General features: G+C 36.6%; 1 protein-coding gene across 1 annotated transcript; it reads left to right on the plus strand.

Annotated features, from left to right (window-relative positions):
• The first annotated feature begins 8,058 nt into the window (after nt 1-8,058).
• Nucleotides 8,059-19,022, plus strand: POMP (proteasome maturation protein). Its single transcript, XM_026675043.2, has 6 exons — nt 8,059-8,398; nt 11,902-11,999; nt 14,290-14,350; nt 16,535-16,636; nt 17,838-17,931; nt 18,803-19,022. Exons 1-6 carry the CDS (start codon nt 8,396-8,398, stop codon nt 18,868-18,870), a joined length of 426 nt encoding a protein of 141 aa, XP_026530828.1. The 5' UTR covers nt 8,059-8,395; the 3' UTR covers nt 18,871-19,022.
• Nucleotides 19,023-21,120: the final 2,098 nt, after the last annotated feature.

Consider the following 21,120-nt stretch of genomic DNA (forward strand, 5'->3'; position numbering starts at 1 on the left):
ATGAATGGCACTTAGTGTCTTAAGGAAACTAGCTGATGGTCTGATGAAATCTGTACATTTGATATTTTCGAGAAATCACACAGAAATGGTAACATGCCAGATGAATAGTAGAAAGCAAATATTATCCTATTTTGGAAGGGAATAGGTAATTCCAGTATAGTATGACCATTTACTCTGATTATATCTAGAAGATTCTAGAAGAGATTATAAATCACTCTTGAACACTGCAGTAGTGATCGGAAGTCAACATGAATTTGCCAATAACAAAACTTTTCAGACTAATCTTAACACATTTTATGGTGGTTTATGGCCGTAATAAAGATTTGATTATCTGATTTCTTGATCACGTAACTTCCTTTATATTTTTATTTATTTTATTTTATTTGTCAATTGCTTACAAGATAATAGGTATAAGTGTAAACATAGTTATGAATACATGGATACATGTAAAAAAAAATTAAAAAAAACAATAGGACAGAGACAGTAGGCATGTTGGTGCGCTTATGCACACCCCCTGCAGACCTCTTAGGAAAGGGGTGACAGTCTAAGGTTAAAGTTTTTGGGGTTTGGGGAAGAAACCACAGAGGCAGGTAGAGTATTCCAGACATTGACCACTCTGTTGCTGAAGTTGTATTTCCTGCAGTCAAGTTTGGTGCGGTTAACCATGAGTATGTATCTATTGTGTGCTCTTGTATTGTTATGAAGTAACAATAGTATTAATTGAATACTGAAGTATTCATTGACAGGTAGGACATTGCAATGTATGATTTTATATACTATGCTTAGATCGGACCGAAGGTTTCATTTTGCTTGAAATAGTACTTATCTATGCTCCTAGTGCTCCTATAAACAAACTCTATAGTAATTATTTATGACTCCTAATTAAATTGAAATATTGTATCACACAGAGTACCTACCACAAGGAGCATTTTTTTAGTATTTTTATTAATGATTTGGAAGAAGAAATGGAATTCTTATACAATTTACAGATGGTATACAATTGGGTGGATTGACTAATACTCTACAGCAGGGGAGTCAAACTCACGTCACTTTCCCCCCTTCGCTAAACTGGGTGTGGGCATAGCCAGCGCATGATGCATCTGACCCGTGGGCTGGGAGTTTGACAGCCCTGTTCTATAGAATGGAAATAAAATTAAAAACTATCTTGACAGAACACATAATGGGATGCAAGTAACAGAATGAAATTTAATAAATATATGCACTTAGGAATAAAATATTAGATGTGCAAATATGAGATGAGGAATACCCGACATAATAATACTTGCAAAAGATCTTTGAATAATTGATTGCATACCAAAGAGCAAGTATTTTGATACAGTTGCAAATAAGGCAAATGTAATTTTGGGGTATATTAAAGGGAAATGTAATTCCAAATCACAGGAAATAATTGCTCCACTTTATTTATTTATTTATTTTGTAGTCTGATCGCACCTGGAACACTGATTTTTAATCTAATTCATAAGATTCTTAAAATAAATATAAAATTAAAACCAGTTCTCCTTTTTACATTTGATGGACAAAAAAACTTGGAAGAAAAATTGGAACTTTGTTATTATACTTGTTGACAGCAGCAAGAATCTTATATACAGAAAGATGGAAAGATACACTAATTCTCAAAATGGAAAAGTAGATGGTAAATGTGACAGAGTTAGTGGACCAAAACTAATGTTTTTTATTAAAGAGAATATCTAGTTGCTTCTACTTGGAACAGATCTAGTTTGGAAACCGCTTCTGGACTTTTTGCTTGAAGCGGAACAAACTGATTTTAGATCATTAGAACGATTTTATATAGAAATGGCTTAAAATGATGTGAAATGTAAAGCAAAAGGTTGAGGTTGTTTTTTGTTTCTGTATTTTCTGCCCTGAAAAAAGGTAGAAAAAAGTGTTCTCTTGCACTTTTCTCCTTCTCTTAGTTTCTAACTTTTGTTTTTTTATAATGAAAATTAATAACATTTATAAAAGAAAACCAAACAGACAAAAATCCTTTGTATCTATCTTCTGTAATGGTCCAGGACTCAGGCTCTGATACTGACTCTGAGGAAATTGCTGCAGTTGAACTATTGGAACACGAGCTTCAGGGCAGGAATCCCCTGACAAAGGTACCATGAGAAAAACTGGAGCAGTCAGATGATGACATACAGCTTCCAAGCCCTCAGACTCAGCAAGTGGAGCAGAGAATGGGGCAAAGATCCTCAGGGAGGCTCCTTGCCAAGCAAGGAAATAACTTTTAATTAAAGAGAACTGGCTGCAGCCTGATTTAAGTAGCAATCACGTTAAACAGCAATCTGACTGCCTGTTCTGGTATGTTGTTCCTGTGTATTCTGCTCATTTGGAAAATCCTGAACTTCCAACCTTTGGATTGGCTAATGAATCTTGGCTCGCTAAATTTTGGATTAGATTTTGTCTTTGCTTCTGTGCATTCCTGTTGGAAGCAAACTACCCAGGCAAGCTTTTATTCCAAGATACTGTTTTGATATACATTCCATTCCTCCTCTGTCTTTCATCTTCTCAGCTCTCAGTAAATTGCTATTATCAGCTGGCAAATATACCTGAAACAGGACACCTTCTATGTATATTTTGAGAAAACAGCTGGTATTATCAGGTAGACTTTTACAACTCGGCCAAAGGTGTGGAGAGTATTTAGCTATGGAGCAACCTCTAGTGATTGTTTGCAAATATGACACCCCAAATATTTTTCTTTTACTGTAATAGGTACTTTGTATATTTCTGCTTCTCTATGACGTGCTGACTCTATTTATGTGAATTTGTCTTACATACAAAATTCTACTTGTATTGGCAATCTTTCACTATAATTGAATTGAAAGGATATTTTGATTAAGTAAACACAATATGGCAGTAAGTATAATACATAATATCACCAGACCTCAAAAAGACAAAAGTAACAGGATTCTGAGACAAGCAAGCAAATGGTTGTGGGGTGGGATTTTTTTTGGCTATAATGAAAAGTTGTGGCTATTATAAATGTAAACTTTTTGCTTCTATTCTCAGGTTTATAGTAATCTTAACAACTGAGGTACCAAACAGTAAATAAAGTTAGTATATAATATCTTGTTTGGGACTGATTCCATAATGGCCACAATATCAGGTTTCCCCAACTCTTTCTTTTTAAACACCTAGTCTTAGGAAAGTCTTAGAAAAATTAAAACTGTTTTATTTTCCTTTAACATCCAGGTTGGTCTTAACAGAATTTCTGTCCTCACCCACTTTCAATTTTACATTGAAAGTTATTTTGAAAACAGTAGCATTATCAATATGTTGGACACAAACTGAAATAACTGGTAACAGCAACCAAACAAAGCAATCTGATCTGGTAAAGCTGGCAGCAACTTTTTTCACTGCAATATTTTTAAAAATACTTTCACCACTTTCAGGAAAGGGTGGGTTCAAGTAGGGGTTTCCTGAGGCATTCAGAACACGATTTTAACGTAGCAGTGTGTTAAAAGAGGCCCCCAGAGAGTTTTGTTTTGGAACACACTGACGCCTACACATTATTATCTTTGCTACGTTTTGCAGTGTTGTGTGAAAATTATTTTTAATCTTTAGCAAAACATGCCTGTGTTTATCTAATATGTAGAAAAAGCTAAATAATTTAAAACAAAATCACTTTTCAAATAACTACATCTACAATCAGCCCTGAAACATAAAAGTCTAGCACAGATTAACAAGAAAGGGTTGGTTAGAGATCAAAGAACAAGTGTTTATTTTATTTCATGAATGCTAATAAAGACTTTCACTTTTTTAATTTATTTTTTTTAGAAAAAGAACAAAACACAAAGAAAATTACTATGCAAATACATAGTCTTGAAGAAAATAATGCATAAAAAAGAAACAAAGTATAATATACTGTTATAACATCTATCAGTTCCAATTCTATATATACTTATATAATGTAAATATTATTTAAGTATGTATATTTATTTCTAATACATTTATTAAGACATTCACTTAAACAAGCTCATGAATCACTCTTGACAAAGTTCTCTTAGGTAGTAAAAATTTTCCTGAACAGAATTATTTTTCTATAGAAATTAATATACATAGAACAGGTTGTTTACTGACATTGCAAAATTAGGTTAATACTTTCATTACCCCTTGTACTATTAAAGTTGCATTATAACATCTTTTTGAAGTTTTTTCCCCCTCAATTCTGTCTATTCCAAGGCTGAAAACTTAAAGCTACTTGATCATATATTGGTCAACACAATATAAATCACCAAATCGAATTATACACTTATTGAAATCAATGTCCATACTTGAATTTGTATATTTTCATGCAGAGAAGCATAACCTACTTGCTTAAAACAAGTCATAAATTTTGAAAGTTACCAGTCTTTATAATTAACTATGTACCTTGACAAATATCAATCCTGGAGAATTTTCCCTGGCTGACATTATTGTTTTTATGAACATAAGGATTAAAATAAATAAAAGTTAAAAGACACCGAGAATATCTATTTTTATTACAGGTAACTATTGTAAACATTTCAAAAATATATAGATTTTACTCACATGAGCCAATCCTTGATTTAGGACTACAGTGAAGCCTGTCCATTATAGTTGCAAGATGTGATAGCTGTTAAACAAGGCACCTATGATTGCTTCACTTTAGAACCCCTATCCCTGTTTTCCCCAATGCAATTGTTAAGTGGGAGACCTGGGGCAGTCCACACTCCACTTGTTGCCCTTTAGGGTCCCTATAGACCTTGGGGTCTGCTTCCCACCCCGTTAGGTCCCTTGCCCTCCTCCCCACCTCCTGTCATTGATTGCACACTTATCTTCTGTAAATCTCTGAAGCTCTAGAGCTCATGTTGCAGGTCACTCCCAATCTTGGCACACCTGCAAGCCATTCCAGAAGTTGGCACCATTTTTGGAGCATCCACAATTCATTGCAGCCTCTCCACAAATAGTGCTGCTATTTGGGTAGCACTTCATGGATGGGTGGAACACTTCATTCTAGGGAATGTTAGAGTGGACCAAGTCTTATTCAGTACAGGTTTATAGAATGTAAATTCAGTTTTATTTGCTAAAAGTAGGTGGTCCAAACTATTTTAACTTTTCTGAATTAAAGTTATATAGGTTAATGTCATTCTGTGTTTTTTAATGGAAGGGTTATATATACTGCTTAAATTAGCTTCTGGAAGAAATGCAGGAGATAAAGCTAACGAATAAATGAATGAACCAACCAACCAACCAACCAACAAATTCTGAGGTAACAACTTTCTCAGTTAGATTTACTCTGTTAACTTGGACAAAATTATCACCTATCTTATCAACTTCAAAGATTAATTAAAAGAAAGGCAAATCCAGGAAGGCGGGGGAGGGAGGCAGGGAAACAAACCTGTTGGCAAAACTTTCTCATTATTTATATTTAGCATTTTACCCTTTTATGGAAGTCTGCTTTTAAGGGAAACCAAATTATTACTGCAACAATACATTCTTTTGTTATATAGCCTAAACATATGTCAATTATGTACGTGTAATGAGGGTGTTGTGTCTATATCCTACATCTACAAGGACAACTTTGAAATGTAAATGTTTCACATCCTGATCAACAAACACAAATATAAGAGAAAAACATGAAAGATTTACTTCTTTTCTAGGAAATTAGCTAAGCAGAAACTTAAGAACATTCCATACTTTTTAATAAAAAAATGCCCTACATTAATTAAGCTAATATTTACTTTGCAACTTTTAAATGTGTAGAAAAAATATAGTCAAATATCAGGTATTAAGTTGTTCCACTATACTATTTGGCAAAGATCAACCTTTATTATAATACGACTAAGCGTTTTAAGGTATGATGGCATGCAGATCATGCTAAGCTAAACAATAGAACAAAATTCTGTTAATTAAGGCTGAGTTTGAGTACAGAAAAGAAGCATAACAGCTGATGTGCTAAAAAATTTTTTTGCTAAAAAATGTCTCATACTGATGCCTATTCCTATGAATAAAAAAAACCTTTGTCATTTGATTAGTAGGTATCTACAGGTAATCCTCGACTTATGACAACATTTGAGCCCATAATTCTGTTACTAAGAATGACAATTGTTAGTTTTGCCCCATATTACAACCATTCTTGCCACAGTTGTTAAGTGAATCATTGCAGTTGTTAAGTTAGTAATACAGTGGTAGAGTGAATCTGGCTTCCCCATTGACTTTGCTTGTCAGCAGGTTGCAAAAGGTGATCACATGGTCCCAGGATTCTGAAACCATCCTAAATCTAAACCAGTTGCCAAGCATCGAATTTTGATCATATGACCAAGTCTGGAAATCACTCATAATTCACTTTTTCCAGTGCTGTTGTAACTCTGAATGGTCACTAAACAAATGGTTTTGTAAGTTGAGGCAAGAAATTATTCACTCATTATTTTATTTATGCTCCAGCAATATGACCCCATGCTAAATGGGGCATTTTATTTTCTTTCATAATTTTTACGCCCTGCCCTTCAAAAAAAGGCATTTGTTGAGTGAAATCAAGATTGGTTTTAAGCTCCTTCTATGCTGTTCTACCTCTGCTATTTCTCCTTTTGGATTAGTTTAGATAATGAAACCTCAAGGAAACGAGGTATTTTTTTATGGTGGTGACCCTTTTGGAGATAACTTCAGAAATATATCTCACATGAAGGATTACAGCAATAGTATTAAGCTACACCATATTGCACTGTATATTTAAAAAAAACCATCCATTCACATGCTAATTTTGACAAAGTATCAGATGTAAATATGTCAATCTTTTCATAGTTCAGAAATGTCGCTGAAAGGACATTGACAAGCCTGGTGAATATCCAAAGAATAACCAATTATGATAAAGGAAGGCACTGGAATAAGAAAGGTATGAGAAAAAGTTGCCTAAATGTTTAGGCTGGGAAAGAGAAGACATGATAGTTGTCTTCAAAAATCTTTAGGACCATAATGTGAAACAAGCTTGTTTTACAGTTGCTGCAAAATATAGCTTAAGAAACAATGGATTTAAACTATAAGGAAGATGATTTTGGTTTAACATCAGGAAACATTTCACAACAATAAGAGCTTTTTAGTAATGGAACAGATAGTGGCCACAAATAAACGATGGGTAGGGGTTCTCTCAACTATTATAAAACCAAGCATTTAATGCCTGTCTTAGAAGAGTTCAAGAAACGCTGATTGATTTATTGTGCTTGGATCTCCTATATTTTGCATGCCGTGACCTTGTTGATGATCCAAACTCTGTCAAGGATCTTGGTGTACTCATCTCAAATGACCCAAGTGCTAGAGCCCACTGTAACTACATAGCCAAAAAGGCGTTAAGAGTTGTCAACCTAATATTATGTAGCTTTTTCTCTGGTAATATTACACTAATAACTAGAGCATACAAAACATTTGCTAGACTAATATTCGAATACAGCTCATTGGTCTGGAACCCACATTACATATCTGATATTAACACAGTTGAGAAAGTCCAGAAATATTTCACAAGATTTCTCCACTCCTCTACTCATTGCAGAATATCTTATGCCACCAGACTTGAAATTCTAGATCTAGAAAATTAGAACTACACCACCTTCCATCCAATCTAAGTATAGTATATAAAATCATACATTGCAATGTCCTACCAGTCAATGAATACTTCAGCTTCAACCATAACAATACAAGAGCAAACAATAGATACAAACTGAAGGTTAACCGCACCAAACTTGATTGCAGGAAATACGACTTCAGCAACAGAGTGGTCAATGTCTGGAATACTCTACCTGACTCTGTGCTTTCTTCCCCAAACCCCAAAAACTTTAACCTTAGACTGTCTACTATTGACCTATTGTAGGGGGCGTGCATAAGCGCAGCAACCTGCCTACCGTCCCTGTCCTATTGTTTCTTTTATATATTTTTTATTTTTCTTATATGTATCCATGTATTCATAACTGTGTTTTTACTTATACCTATTATCTTGTAAGCACAAACAAACAAACAAATAAATAAAAAAGATAATGCAAGTCTTTAATCTATTTTTTCCTCCCCACTTTTATTTTGACCTCCCAGAGGCAGCAACTGTGAGAAAACATCCCAGCAGGACTATCAGAAATAGAAAGCAGCTAATAATAACTGCAATAATTTGTGAAGCCGAGACGCTTAACAAAGAATCACACAATACAGTAGGAAACAATTTTCTGCCCGCCAGCGGCCGCCTCCTATTGGCGGGTGGAGGACCCTTCCAAGCCCCGCCCCCTCCCGCGCCCTGAGCTCGTTCTCAAACCTACTTTCTTCTCCCGTCGCGCGAGAATTTCGTGCACGTCGGGGCGGGTGTGTTTGACGTCACCGCGCTCTCCTCGTCACCTGGAGCCCGCGGAAGGAAGCCGCCGCCGGTGACTGTGCAAAGATGGTGAGTGGCTCGTTGCGGGGTTGAAGGGAGGCGAAGAACGCGCGCGGGGCGGGCGAGCGAAAGGAGGGGACGCGAGGCGCGAGAAAGGGAGAAGATCCACCGCGACGAACCGAGGACTGTTGGCTCTCGCGTGCTGCGGAACCGGGATTTTTTTTTTTTAAACCGGAGGTTACCTTAATGTTCAATGCTGGCTTATTCCTGGCTTTCCCGACGGGGTTCCGCGTTATCAGAAGCAGGCCTGGTGGTATTTGGGTTCCGAGAGTCTAGATGGGCACGTGAGGTCTTTCCCCAAATCTGGGATGCTGCATTTCTTAACCAGCCCGAGGGTTTTCTTGGCCAATTAACGGGAGCTCAAATTCTAGATTTCTGCAGGATGTCTATGGGTTTAATATCACGGTTTAATATTTTATTTATTTCAGCAGTTTGTTCAGGCTTAGCGGCGGCTAACAAAGATATTTTACTGCATCAGGTTTATAATCTTCAGTTTCGTTTTTTAATGTGCTGCTATACTGGTGCAACTGCAGCCGAATGCTTCCTAAAAAAAAGAGCTGTGTTACTTGTCAAGTTTGCTTTTTTTCTATACTGATCTTTTGTCAACGTGGGTTTGACAAAAAAATTTACATGGATTTACTTGGATTAAGACAGTAGATTTGATTACAGGGTTTATATTTAACTGCTTTCCATTTCAAATGCAGTCTGTAGCCTAGAAATATGATTGCATGCATGCTTGAAAAAGCACCAGTGATGGAGAAATGATAAGCTTCCAAAGATATTAAACTAAGATTGGGAAAACCCAAGTTCAAGTAGACACTCGTCTTTGGAAGTTCATGTGCTGACTTTTGGCCAGCCACTCTCTTTCAGCCCAGCTTACCTAACAGGTTATGGCTATGGGATAAAATTAGAAGAGGGAATGTTGTATACACTGCCTTTGGTGCTGGAGAAAAGGTTGGATATAAATTAGGAAATAACATGTGTGCAAATATTCTTCTGCCTTTGTTAATCCAGCTGAATCTGTCTAGTTTAGAAGAAAAAAAATCTATTTTCTGTTGACTGACACAGATGAACATTATTTGCAATGGCTGTAAGGAAGATACAAAAGCATATGTTGAAGATAGTGTTGTTAGTATTAGAGGAGATGTATTGAACTAATGTGGATATTTGTAATTTTATATGGATTTTGCTTAAAAAATAGTTGCAAATAAACATATATCACAATTAAGAAATGCTATCTTTGCAAATATTAAAACTATGGTGACAAGATCCAACACATAAATACTTGCATTATTTATGGAGAAAAACAAATAGTGGTACAATCATCATACTGGGATGGACAACTAAACATAAGAATGAAATTACTTTATTATTATTATTTTTTAAATGCAGTGGCTAGAAATTGGGGAAATGATTGATTTCTAAGCAACCATGTATAAAAAGACATTTCACTTATTAAATATGGTAGCATCACTCTTGATGTTAATGGAAATGCAGCTTTTGAACAATGGCAAACATTCACTTTGCCCTGGGACCAGACTCTTGGTTACTTTTGCTGGATTGCTGTCGGCTGGCAAGATTTTTGCAGGATTTACTTTGCAGATATTTCACTTCCACAAGGAAGCAATAGCACATTAGTTTCAGTATCATTGTTGGAGGATTTCCTGCAGTTCAGCTTCTTATTTACTTAATCTATCCAGTGTCAAGCCTTGTGCTTTAATAAGTCAGCTCATTTTAAATTTATACACTCTAAATATTTGTAAAATAGAGGTGTGTTTTTTGGCAAAGGAAATGCCTGGAGATTCATGTCAGGATTATGCGGTGCAATAACCCATGCAGACTGGTTGAAAGAGACACAAATAAGGTACAGTTAAAATAAACAAGAAAAGCTGATGGTGGGAAAGGAAACAAGTGTTGCTAATACTTGTGGGAATCTTGGCTTCATAGTATAACATCAGCTTATATCTCAGGTCATAAATTAATCTGTTCTATATTTTCTGACTGTGATATGGTCTTAATATTATTTTGTTGTATTGCTGTTTATAGTGAACCATTCCTTAGAATTATGTACAACTTTATGGGAATATTTAATATATTGTGGGGTGGGGTGGGCTGGTGAATCCTGGCACTAAGTAGATAAAGTATGGGGGCGTCTTGTTCTACAATTTATGGTAAGTGTTTTCCCTCTTTATATATTCTGCTTGTTTTACAATGGATTTTTGTTGTAAATAAACCATTTTGCATATCCCTGAGTTTTCATCTCTCTCTCACACCCCCACACCCCCTCTCCGTCATTTATCAGATAGATATAGTGCTTGGCTGACAGAAGCACAAATATAGTTTTTGTCAAACTTTTTAGTAACTAACCCAAATGTATGGTTCCTTTGCTCCTTTCATCTTCCTGGAAGTGAGAATGTTTAGAGATACTTTAAACGTAGAAAGAATTGTTGCCATTGTGGCAAGTCCCTTGGTTGAACTCTTTGATTTTTACAATTTGATAGAAGTATGTTTACTCAGATTGCAGGAACAAAGGTTTAAATTGTACTGTTGTATGGAGTACTATGTTTGCTGTATTGAGTTGATCAAGTATGTGCATGGATAAAAATATAATAAACATGTTTCTGTATTGTTTTATAAAAAGATTTTAATAATTCCAATAAGTGTTGTCATATATTAATTGTTGTAGAAATTGTAGTCACAAGAACTGTTTTAAGAACAGCCTGCACACCAAAGTAATTGATTTAGCAAGTCAGAGAAGAGCTAGTCACGTGATGAATTGCACTGGGTGTAAATTTAGTAATTATCAAAGTATCTAATCTATACTATTAGGTCCAAACAATTTATACATTGTTTTAACTTCGTTTGCTACTTTGACAGGACAGAATAGATCAAAACTGTTAGAGCTTTAATGTTACAGCCCAGATTTACCTACAAGATAATATGCTTCTGTGTTAAATGTGTATTAAACAGGGGAAATGATTTTAAAATGCTCTAACTTTGAATGCTATGTCATCTATAGATAGTCCTCCATTTGTGACCAAAGCTGATCCCAAAATTTCTGGTATTAAGTGACACAGTTAAGAATTTTGCCTCATTTCATGACCTTTCTTGCCACTGTTGTTAAGGGAATCACTGCAGTTGTTTAGTTAGTAAATTGGTTGTTAAGTGAAATTGTCTTTCTCGTTGACTTTACTTGTTGGAAGTTTGCAAAAGGTGATCACATGACCCAGGACTTTGCAACAATCATAAGTATGAACCAGTTGCCAAGCATCTAAATTTTGATCACGTGACCCTGGGGATGCTGCAAAGGTAATAAGTGTGAAAAATGGTCATATCACTTTCTTCAATGCCATTGTAACATTAAATGGTCGCTAAATGAAAGGTTGTAAGTCAAGGACTACTTGTATTTAACAAACAGTTATTGCAAAGTTTGAAGTCTCAGTTGCACAGAATTAATTGTATTGAGATGAACAGTGTTGTCTGTCTACAATAATAGCTTTCTTCTGTTTAAGAATACCAGGGGGCTTGGATCTCAGTTGAAGGACAGCATTTCAGTTCCTGATTTTTCAGCTAGTGGAACATTTGAAAGTCATGATGTGATACACAGAGGGTAAGTACCAGATGTTTATAGAAATATCAGGGTGAATTTCCTGTGTAATCAGAGATCAATATGGGGGGGAAAAAGCTTCTGCCTGATCTATGTGTGCTTTTGTGAAAAATAGTGTGGAAATAGTTTATTTTCAAAAAATATAAACTAAAAAAAAAAATTCCAGTCAATTTTTAGACTAGTATCTGTTTGCAATATAGGGAAAAAAAAAAAAAAAATCAAAAATATAAACTAAAAAAAAAAAATTCCAGTCAATTTTTAGACTAGTATCTGTTTGCAGGCTGATCTTTTCTTGTAATAAACTGAAACATAAATATATTTTGATGTGCCAGATCTTCAGCCATTTAGTATAACTATAACTTCAACTTCTTAATAGAAGTGTTCAAGATCAAGATAGCAATAAATAAATACTTAATATAGAGATTATTTCTACAGAATTATGGCCCTAAAACATTCTCCAGAATGCTTCCAGTTTGTTTAGGTAAAGAAACCAATTCATCCTCTTGAATCAGGTGAAAAGTTCCTTCTGTTAGTAGTAATGGATTGCTACCATTTCCAATCAGCTTGATGTCTGGGACAAAAGGGTCTGCACAAGTGTGTTCTGTCTCTTTGGAATTCTTTTACCTATTGCAGTAATAAATCAGCTTCAATAGTTTCGGTACATACCAGGCCTCAAGGCCTCAAGTAGGCTGAAAGCGTGTACCAGGAACAAAGAACATCAATCAACAACACGTCATCATGGGCTAATAACTGGACTGCAGGCGCTGATTTGTTACTTTGTACCTTTTAAACTGACCATGTAACTGTAATTGGATGCTGCTATGTGTCCACTAATACTTCTGCTCATGTAACATCATGATTGGATAGAATTCACCGCTTATGACGTATCACTATGTGTTTTTAATAAAAGAGCTTCCCTGAGCTCATGATCGGGGCAGCTCACCCAAGATAGAACCTGCCTGGAGTCTTTCTTGATGCATTCGACCACCCAGTGAGAAGCCTTCCTAATGCAGAGCAAAGCCGCACCTATGAGTAAACAAATCATTGTGGAAAATGTGGCTGCAAAGGGTTGTAATTTTAGTGGTAAAATAAGTGAATGACTAGGCTACTGAATATTTGGAGTCACACACTATGCTAAGATACATATTTATAAAATAACATTGGCTGGGTTCATATAGTACTGCAACTACATGTCACAAAAAACTCTGGAGTGGTCAGCCTTGTTTTAAGGCATATTATCTACTGTGGAAATATTCATGCCTCGTTTTTCTTTCACACTAGATACGCCATAATGCTAACTGAGAATAGCCTGGTAACTGATAGAGAGTGTCACTTAAGAGTAAGCTAAACAAGACTGAAATTTTAAATGTTATTAGTCATTGGGGTGGGTGGGGGGGGGAGTTCCTTTCCTTCAGGCATGTCCCTGTAGTTTTCTTGGCAAGGTTTTCAGAACTGGCTTGCCTTTGCCAGCTTCCTAGGGCTGAGAGAAAGTGAGTAGCCCAAAGTCAACCAGATGTCTTTGTGTCTAAGGCAGGAAAAGAACCTATAAGTCTCCTGGTTTCTAGCCTGATGCTTTAACCACTACACCAGGGGTGTCCACAAGTCTTAAAGTTGCCAAGGTTGGACACCCCTGCACTACACCAAACTAGTTGGTTAAGGGAAAAATGTCAGTTGCCAAGCACCCATATTTTGTTCAGATGACCATGGAGATGCTGCAATTATTGTAAGTGTGAGAACTGGTCACATGTCACTTTGTTTCAGTGCTGTTGTAACTTTGAACAGTCGCTCAACAAATGGTTTTAAGTCACGGATTACCTGTATTCAAGGGCTATTTATCTCACAATTGATATACTTCAAGGCTACTGGTAAATAATGCAATATTGGGTTTTCAATTCAATTGTGTAGAATGTGAAGAGTGTGTGTGTTTTATTTTTACAGTTATAATGTACACTGAAGATGACATTTAATTTTGTTGTATAATGTGCAGTGACAAAGTAAACTAAACTAAATTCCTGGAATAGAATTAAAATGTTTTCAGTAGTATATAAATGTGCTAAGGGGAAATATACTATATAATGAACATTACAGTGGTAAAAATGAAGAAAAAAAATAATTAAAATAATTAAGTGCTTTCTGTCAGATTTTCAGGCTTTTTAGAATTCAAGTCTGTATTTGGAATGGTTTATAAAGTTGATGAAGGAAACAAGACTTGACATGTATATTTGCCTTCATTCACAAGACTTTATTTTGACGTAAGATTTTATACGGTATCTCTGTTTACTTGTGTTTGCAGCTTTCCACATGTGAAGAGTGAACTTTTTCCCGTTCATCCTTTGGAACTTTCAGAGAAGAATGTAAGTGGAAGGGAATATTATAGATAGGTATAGATGTAGTTATAGATATTAAAAATAACTGTCCATAGTAAAATGTATCTCTTCATATGCCTGAACTAAAATCAGAATTAACTGAGACATTCTAAACAACCAGTAATTTACAGAATAGATACTTTTGAATAATTAGTACAAGCTGCAAAAAGAGTACAGAACACTTTGGTAGGGTTATTTATGAGGAAATAGAAATGTTGAAAATTCCATTGGAACGTAAAATTCCTGTTGTCAATCATATCGCGTTAGAGAAGACTAAATGGATAACAAGAGGAAGACAGCAGTGGCTAGGTTAATGGTTTTGAAGAGAAATTGAATGAAGAACAAATTTTTGCCCAGTGGGACCATGATCGATTGAGGAAGGAAGAAAATGAAGTAGGTTAGAGGAAAGTAGGAAGAGCTTGGCTTTATATAGCTCATATCTTGGATTGATTTACTATTTCAATTTTCCATTCCCAAAAAGAAAATAAATTCAATTGAGAGAGAGAATTTTTTTTTTTAAAGAATTCTATCCAACAGTAAAAAATGATACAAATTTAAGAGTAAGGAAAAGTGGTCAATAAATAAAAGAAAAATAAAGGTGCTGCTTTTAATCTTTTGCGGCAGTTACAAATTTGTCATGTTTCCTCCATCTTTAAAGTTGTATCATGATTACCTTCTTCTGATGTTTTATGCTTTCTAATAACCAAATCCATAAGTCACCGGTTCATTTTTTCCCCCACTTTCAGCAAATAGTCCACAAAGGGTTTCCTTCACTAATAAATGTACCGGTGGGGTTGGAAATCTCCACTGTAGAGGGTGGCCACTTCAGCGCTTTGACTCCCAGGGACAGGAGTTCGGCCAAGCTATCTGCAAAATCCTCTGTCTCTTGAGCGCTCACGGAGAGAAGCAACCGGAATCACTTGTGTCTCAAGAGCCCAGCCAAAGTTTCTCGCGCTGCTTCTGCGAGCGCAGAGAGAGACAGAGACAGAGAGAGAGAGAGAGAATTTTGCAGGTAGCTTGGCCGAACTGTCCTTGAGAGTCAAAGCACTGAAGCATGAGCAGCGTGAGAAACTTCGGCCAGACTCCTCAAGCGAAGACGGAATGCTGATGCAATTAACGTGGTGCTCCTGCTATACAAAGCCAAGCTCTTCCTACTTTCCTCTAACCTACTTCATTTTCTTCCTTCCTCAATCGATCATGGTCTCACTGGGCAAAAATTTGTTCTTCATTCAATTTCTCTTCAAAACCATTAACCTAGCCACTGCTGTCTTCCTCTTGTTATCCATTTAGTCTTCTCTAACGTGACATGATTGACAACAGGAATTTTACGTTCCAATGGAATTTTCAACATTTCTATTTACTCATAAATAACCCTACCAAAGTGTTCTGTACTCTTTTTGCAGCTTGTGGTGCCCTTGCACCTTCCAGCTGTATCCCTCGCCGCTTTGGCCTGCCTGTGCCGCTGCCCCCCTCTTGCCGCAACAGCACCATTACCTCGTCCTGGCCGACGAGGACTGCACTGCTTTTTGCATGTTGCACCACCTGCAAATTTGCACATTACACATGCTACTCCCTAAGGCGGAGATTTTCAACCTCACCAAGGGCCGGTCCCATATTCCAGAGCTGCAGTAGTCACAAGACTGGCCCTTTGGTCATCCCGGAACAGCTCATCCATGGCAGGCCAGTGCACAGGCCAGTCCTATGACTATGCAGCTCTGGAATATGGGACCGACTTTCCCACCAACATCAGCAAGCTACCGTCAGTCAAAATTCATATTAGTGATCCGCGGGATTTAAAATTATGAGTTTGGTGGTCCCTGAGATCCAAATGATTGGCGACTCCTGTTCTATGAAATAGTTACATTTAATAGGATATTATTTCTACAGAAAAGAGAAATATGCAAATATATTGGTGATGGGTGATTTGTGTAGGATTTGGATCATTCATCTGTTCATTACATGTGGGTTACATGAATTCTGTTTGTGTAAAACAGCAAAGCTGTATGTTAATGGAAAGGAATGCTTGAGCTTATTCTGGACAAGAGATTTTCTTTTTTGTTCTGTGAGAAAAAAAATGAACAATAGCATTCTCTGTGTGCATGGTTCTTACTAAGTTATTCACATCTCACTTCCTGGAGTGTAAAATAATGTTTTTAAAATTTCTTTTGGTAGTTTTCCTTAACTCAAGATAAAATGAATTTTTCAACTCTGAGAAATATTCAAGGGCTACATGCGCCATTAAAGCTGCAAATGGAATTCAAAGCAGTGAAACAGGTATGCTTATTTTTTTAAAAAAATAAAAGCAGTTTGGCAGTTCGATTCTCACCAGATCAAGGTTGACTCAGCCTTCCATCCTTCTGAGGTTGGTAAAATGAGAACCCAGGTTGTTGGGGACCTTATGCTGACTCTGTAAACTGCTTAGAGAGGGCGGTAAAGCACTGGGAAGTGGTATAGAAGTCTTAAGTGCTATTGTTACTTACAATGGTTTTTGCTATTGTGCCTCTTCGGCTAGCGTCTAGCAAAAACACCCATTGGAATACATAGATTAGCTTAATGATTGTATTGTTCACTTAACAACCACCACAAAAAAAATCAAATCGGATCGAATAATGTGGGTGCCATCATGATTTACAATGGAAATTCTGGTTCTATTATGTAAGTCAAGGACCTATAAGTTTGACCTGGCCCAAGATGATTTATACTTGTGGGAGTGTATATTTGAGCATCCATAGTATAAATTAGATTTAGTTGGACTTGATATCTCATTTCTACATTCTTTTAATTTACTATTTCTGTGTCCTCTGAGTTTTGCCTAACTTTGCTTTATCCAAAAGGAAATGGGTAGCTACATAATGTGTTTTGTCAGGATTATTAATTGAATATAAATTAGTGCTCTAGATTTATTTGGAATCTCACCATCTGCACTGAGATTTACTTTTTGATAAGCTTCACTCACCCTTTGCAAAGCCATTATTTCAAATTCTTCAGAGAATTCTACTAGGCATTATGTGTTGTGGTATTACCCCTTCACAAAACTTGTCATTTCAATTTTTGATATTAAATACAATGTAAAATATGTTAATTAACACTGACATCTTTATTGCCTGAAAAGTTGTGCTCCTCCCAAGTAATTTATTTTTCAAATGGAAAATTAAGTATGTAAACCAAAACCAGGATAGAAATATTATTTTGAAGAACAATTATTTCTTCTTGCTGACATCTCAGAAGAGGTGAGATATTGTTGAACTGCAGTATTCCTGTATGGCGGCAAAAGTAATGGTAAAGCTCATATTTTTAAAATATATTTTTTCAATATATCGAATGCTACATCTGCATCCTTCTTCAAACATTACATGGGTGGAATATAAAAAGTGCAGCCTGAGTGAGCCACTTGATATTGATTTGTTTGTTCCTTTAATACGGCATATCTCATTATTAATAAATATGGATGACTAACTTGTAAAATCTTTTGTAGATCCAGCGCCTGCCTTTCCTTCACAGCTCTAATCTGGCACTGGATGTCTTAAAAGGCAATGATGATTGCATTGGTTTTGAAGACATTCTTGGCGGTAAGGATCTTTCTGAAGTTTGGACAAGTTTTAAGCTCTAGGGAGACATGGGTCATATTTCCATGATGGCATATTTATATGCATAGCCGTATATTGCTGAGGGCTAGTAATAGAAACAACCTAAGCTCATATTTATTGTCCCCTTCCCTTGGGCTCCCTAAACATTTTAATAGGCCTCTACAGATAGTCCTCGACTTACGACCACAATTGAGCCCAACATTTCTGTTGTTCAGTAAGAGTTTTGTGCCATTTTACGACCTTTCTTGCCACAGCTGTTAAGTGAATTACTGCCGTTGGTAAGTTAGTAGCCCGGTTGTTAAGTGAATCTGGCTTCTCCATTGATTTTGCTTGTCAGAAGGTTGCAAAAGGTGATCACATCACCCTGGGACACAGCAACGGTGTGATGATTCGTGTGATGGGGGGGATGTTGGTCACTAAGTGGGAAGAACAATTATAAGTCACTTTTTTCAGTGCTGTTGTAGCTTTGGTCAGTAAAAGAACTGTTGTAAGTCAAGTTTACTATGTTATAGTTTACTATCAGGAAATGCTGGATCAGAATAAGTCCAGTCCAATCCAGCGGAATTCCTTTTCATATGTGAAAATGTCCATTTAGACATTTTGTAGAGTCTGCAGGGAAGAGGGGACATATTTATGTGTAGGATGTCTGGACCTGAGTAAACACTGTAAGAAATCACCTCTCAGATAAGAAACAAATACTAGATTTTATTCAGGCCACTCTTCACCTGAATAAATTAAATTTGCTCTATATAGGTTAAATGAAGAAACAAAGTATAATGCATAAGTGACATGCTTTTAGCTGCACATGCCTTCAATTGTCCTTAAATAACATTTTACTAAATCTGTTTTCCAGATCCTGCACAAAGTGAACGAATGGCAGAGCCTCATATGATGGTTGAACATAAACTTGGTTTATTATAATACTTACATATTACAGCTTTTTCTGTTCATCAGAACATTCCTATCCTGTGTCTGTGAGGGTTGAAATAAACTATATTAAATGAAATATTTGTTTTGATAGGCAGTTTCTCACCAACTCAGTGAAAGAAGCACAATAAACATTACAAACACCCTGTTCTGTGTTTACTGCCTAATATCTTAGGAATTGGGTTTTTAAAAAAGGATATATCCAACATTATAGTGCTCTTATTTATAGTTAGGCCATACATAAAAATATATTCAGAAATAGGAAAATATGAAACTGTTAGGATCGGAAAATCTTTGCAAAACAACTTTTTGCCATTTTAAAGCAAGAGATTTGCTGTTAATTTTCTTTGCTCCTGATGGTTGGTGTCTTTTAAACAATAAATAAAATTTTCAATAAGCATTGGGACTTTTTCTGAGTGTTTAATAGCATCTTCAAATATGTTCACCCCAAGCAGGACTTGTTTTTGTTAGGAGGCTATTGAGTTGCAGATGATGATGATAGCCTATTTGTCGCTAAAGCCATTTTAAGACAGAATCTGAGTCTGGTAATAACCAGTCATAAGAGCAGGTACTAACCTCTAATACGTTCTTTTGTCTCCCTGAAATAATACCTCCCTATTGAGCCTCATTTCCTTGGCAGGCACTCATTTTCACGATAACCTCCTTTTGATAAGTTGGAGTTAAAGTTGGTTTATAGTTCCCTTTTTTGTCAGGACACTTCTGATATTTGATAGCTATATTGGCTGTTAGCCAGTTATTAATCTTCAATTATTTGACGGCCTTCACCCACTTCAAAGACTCAGGCATATGTCTCTTCTTTCTTCTTGGTATGGGGAATACAGGTTCCCATCTAAAAACTGAATTAGCTAGGTAGTGAGATGACAGGACTTCTGGCTCTATTGGGAGGGTGGAGGAGAGAAATAAAACTTAAATAGGTTTTGGAGTCTTCGTGGCCTGTCAGCATCATCCTGATTTTCAATAACTACATCTGTGTTCTTTAAATTCATGGTTATGACACCAGGAATAATATCTGTTGGCTTTGTTCCCAAGTTTCAAGCGTTCTATTTACATTCATGTTTCTTAAACATTTAAACTTCTAGCTTCAATAAATATAAAGAATCGCATACTAAAAATTACCATTGTAATTTGTTTTCCACTATCTATTTACAACCTATCCCTTTCTTATTTTTATTGTGTTGGATACATTAGAGAGAAACTGGCCTAAAGTCATCCAGTGAATTTCCATAACTAAGGCTGGATTTCAGCTTGGGTTTCTCTATTCCAGGCATGGAGCACACTGACTGTTAACAAGCATTTTGGGGCTACTTGTAAATTAAGAAAGGACAGTGAGCATTTAAATCAGGGGCCAACCTTTTAGACCACAGGGACCACCAAACTCATAATTTAAAATCTGGTGGACCACTAATATGAATTTTGACTGACGGTGGCTTGCTGATGTTTTCCCAGGGTCTCTGCAGAAAGCAGCAGAGACCCTGGGAAAATCCTCAAAAAAGTCTGCAGGAAAATTCCCCACCCTGTTTTCCTACTAATCGATCATTATTTGGGATCGCAAGATACTGTCTCCAGCTCCGTTCTCGGGGAGAGAGAGAGAGAGAGACTTTTGGCTTCATGCAAGGAAAGCGGCAGAAATCTTTCTCTCCCCCAAACACTGCCAGAAATGAGTTTTTGTGAGACCTGTCGCACTGGCACAACCTCTTGGAGCAGGATGCCTTGCAGGGTCCCAAAGACTCATTTCTGGCAGAGTTTGGGGGAGAGAAAGAAAGACTTGCTGCTTTCCTTGTGGGAAAGAAGCCCGGTGGCCAGACCAGGTGCGTGGGGCGAGTGGGGCCAGTTCCCCCCTCTCCCCTCACTACCTTGTATTCACAATGCAAGCCTTGTGTTCCCGCAGGCCATGTGAGCAGCGCAGCCTTGTTTCCCATGCAGCCTGGATTAATTGCTTTGGGGGTGACATTTCTCTGCAGACCACCAAAATTTTCTCGCAGACCACCAGTGGTCCAGGCCCATTAGTTGGCAACCACTAATTTAAATGATGGGGATATGTGCACAACCTGTTGCCTATTCCCTAAAGCCACCAATGGCTACGTGAAATATTCTCAATTATGAACAGACACACATCGGACATTCAGGAATCTACTGGAAACAAAAAAACAGCTGAATTTAATTTGCCAGGCTGCATTGCTCCCAGCATCTAGTTCTGCATATGGAATAAAAGAGCCTCAACAT

The sequence above is a fragment of the Notechis scutatus genome, chromosome 5 (assembly GCF_049901735.1).
Source record: "Notechis scutatus isolate UNSWTSFEM ecotype Mainland chromosome 5, rNotScu1.2, whole genome shotgun sequence".
NCBI classification, from domain to species: Eukaryota; Metazoa; Chordata; class Lepidosauria; order Squamata; family Elapidae; genus Notechis; species Notechis scutatus.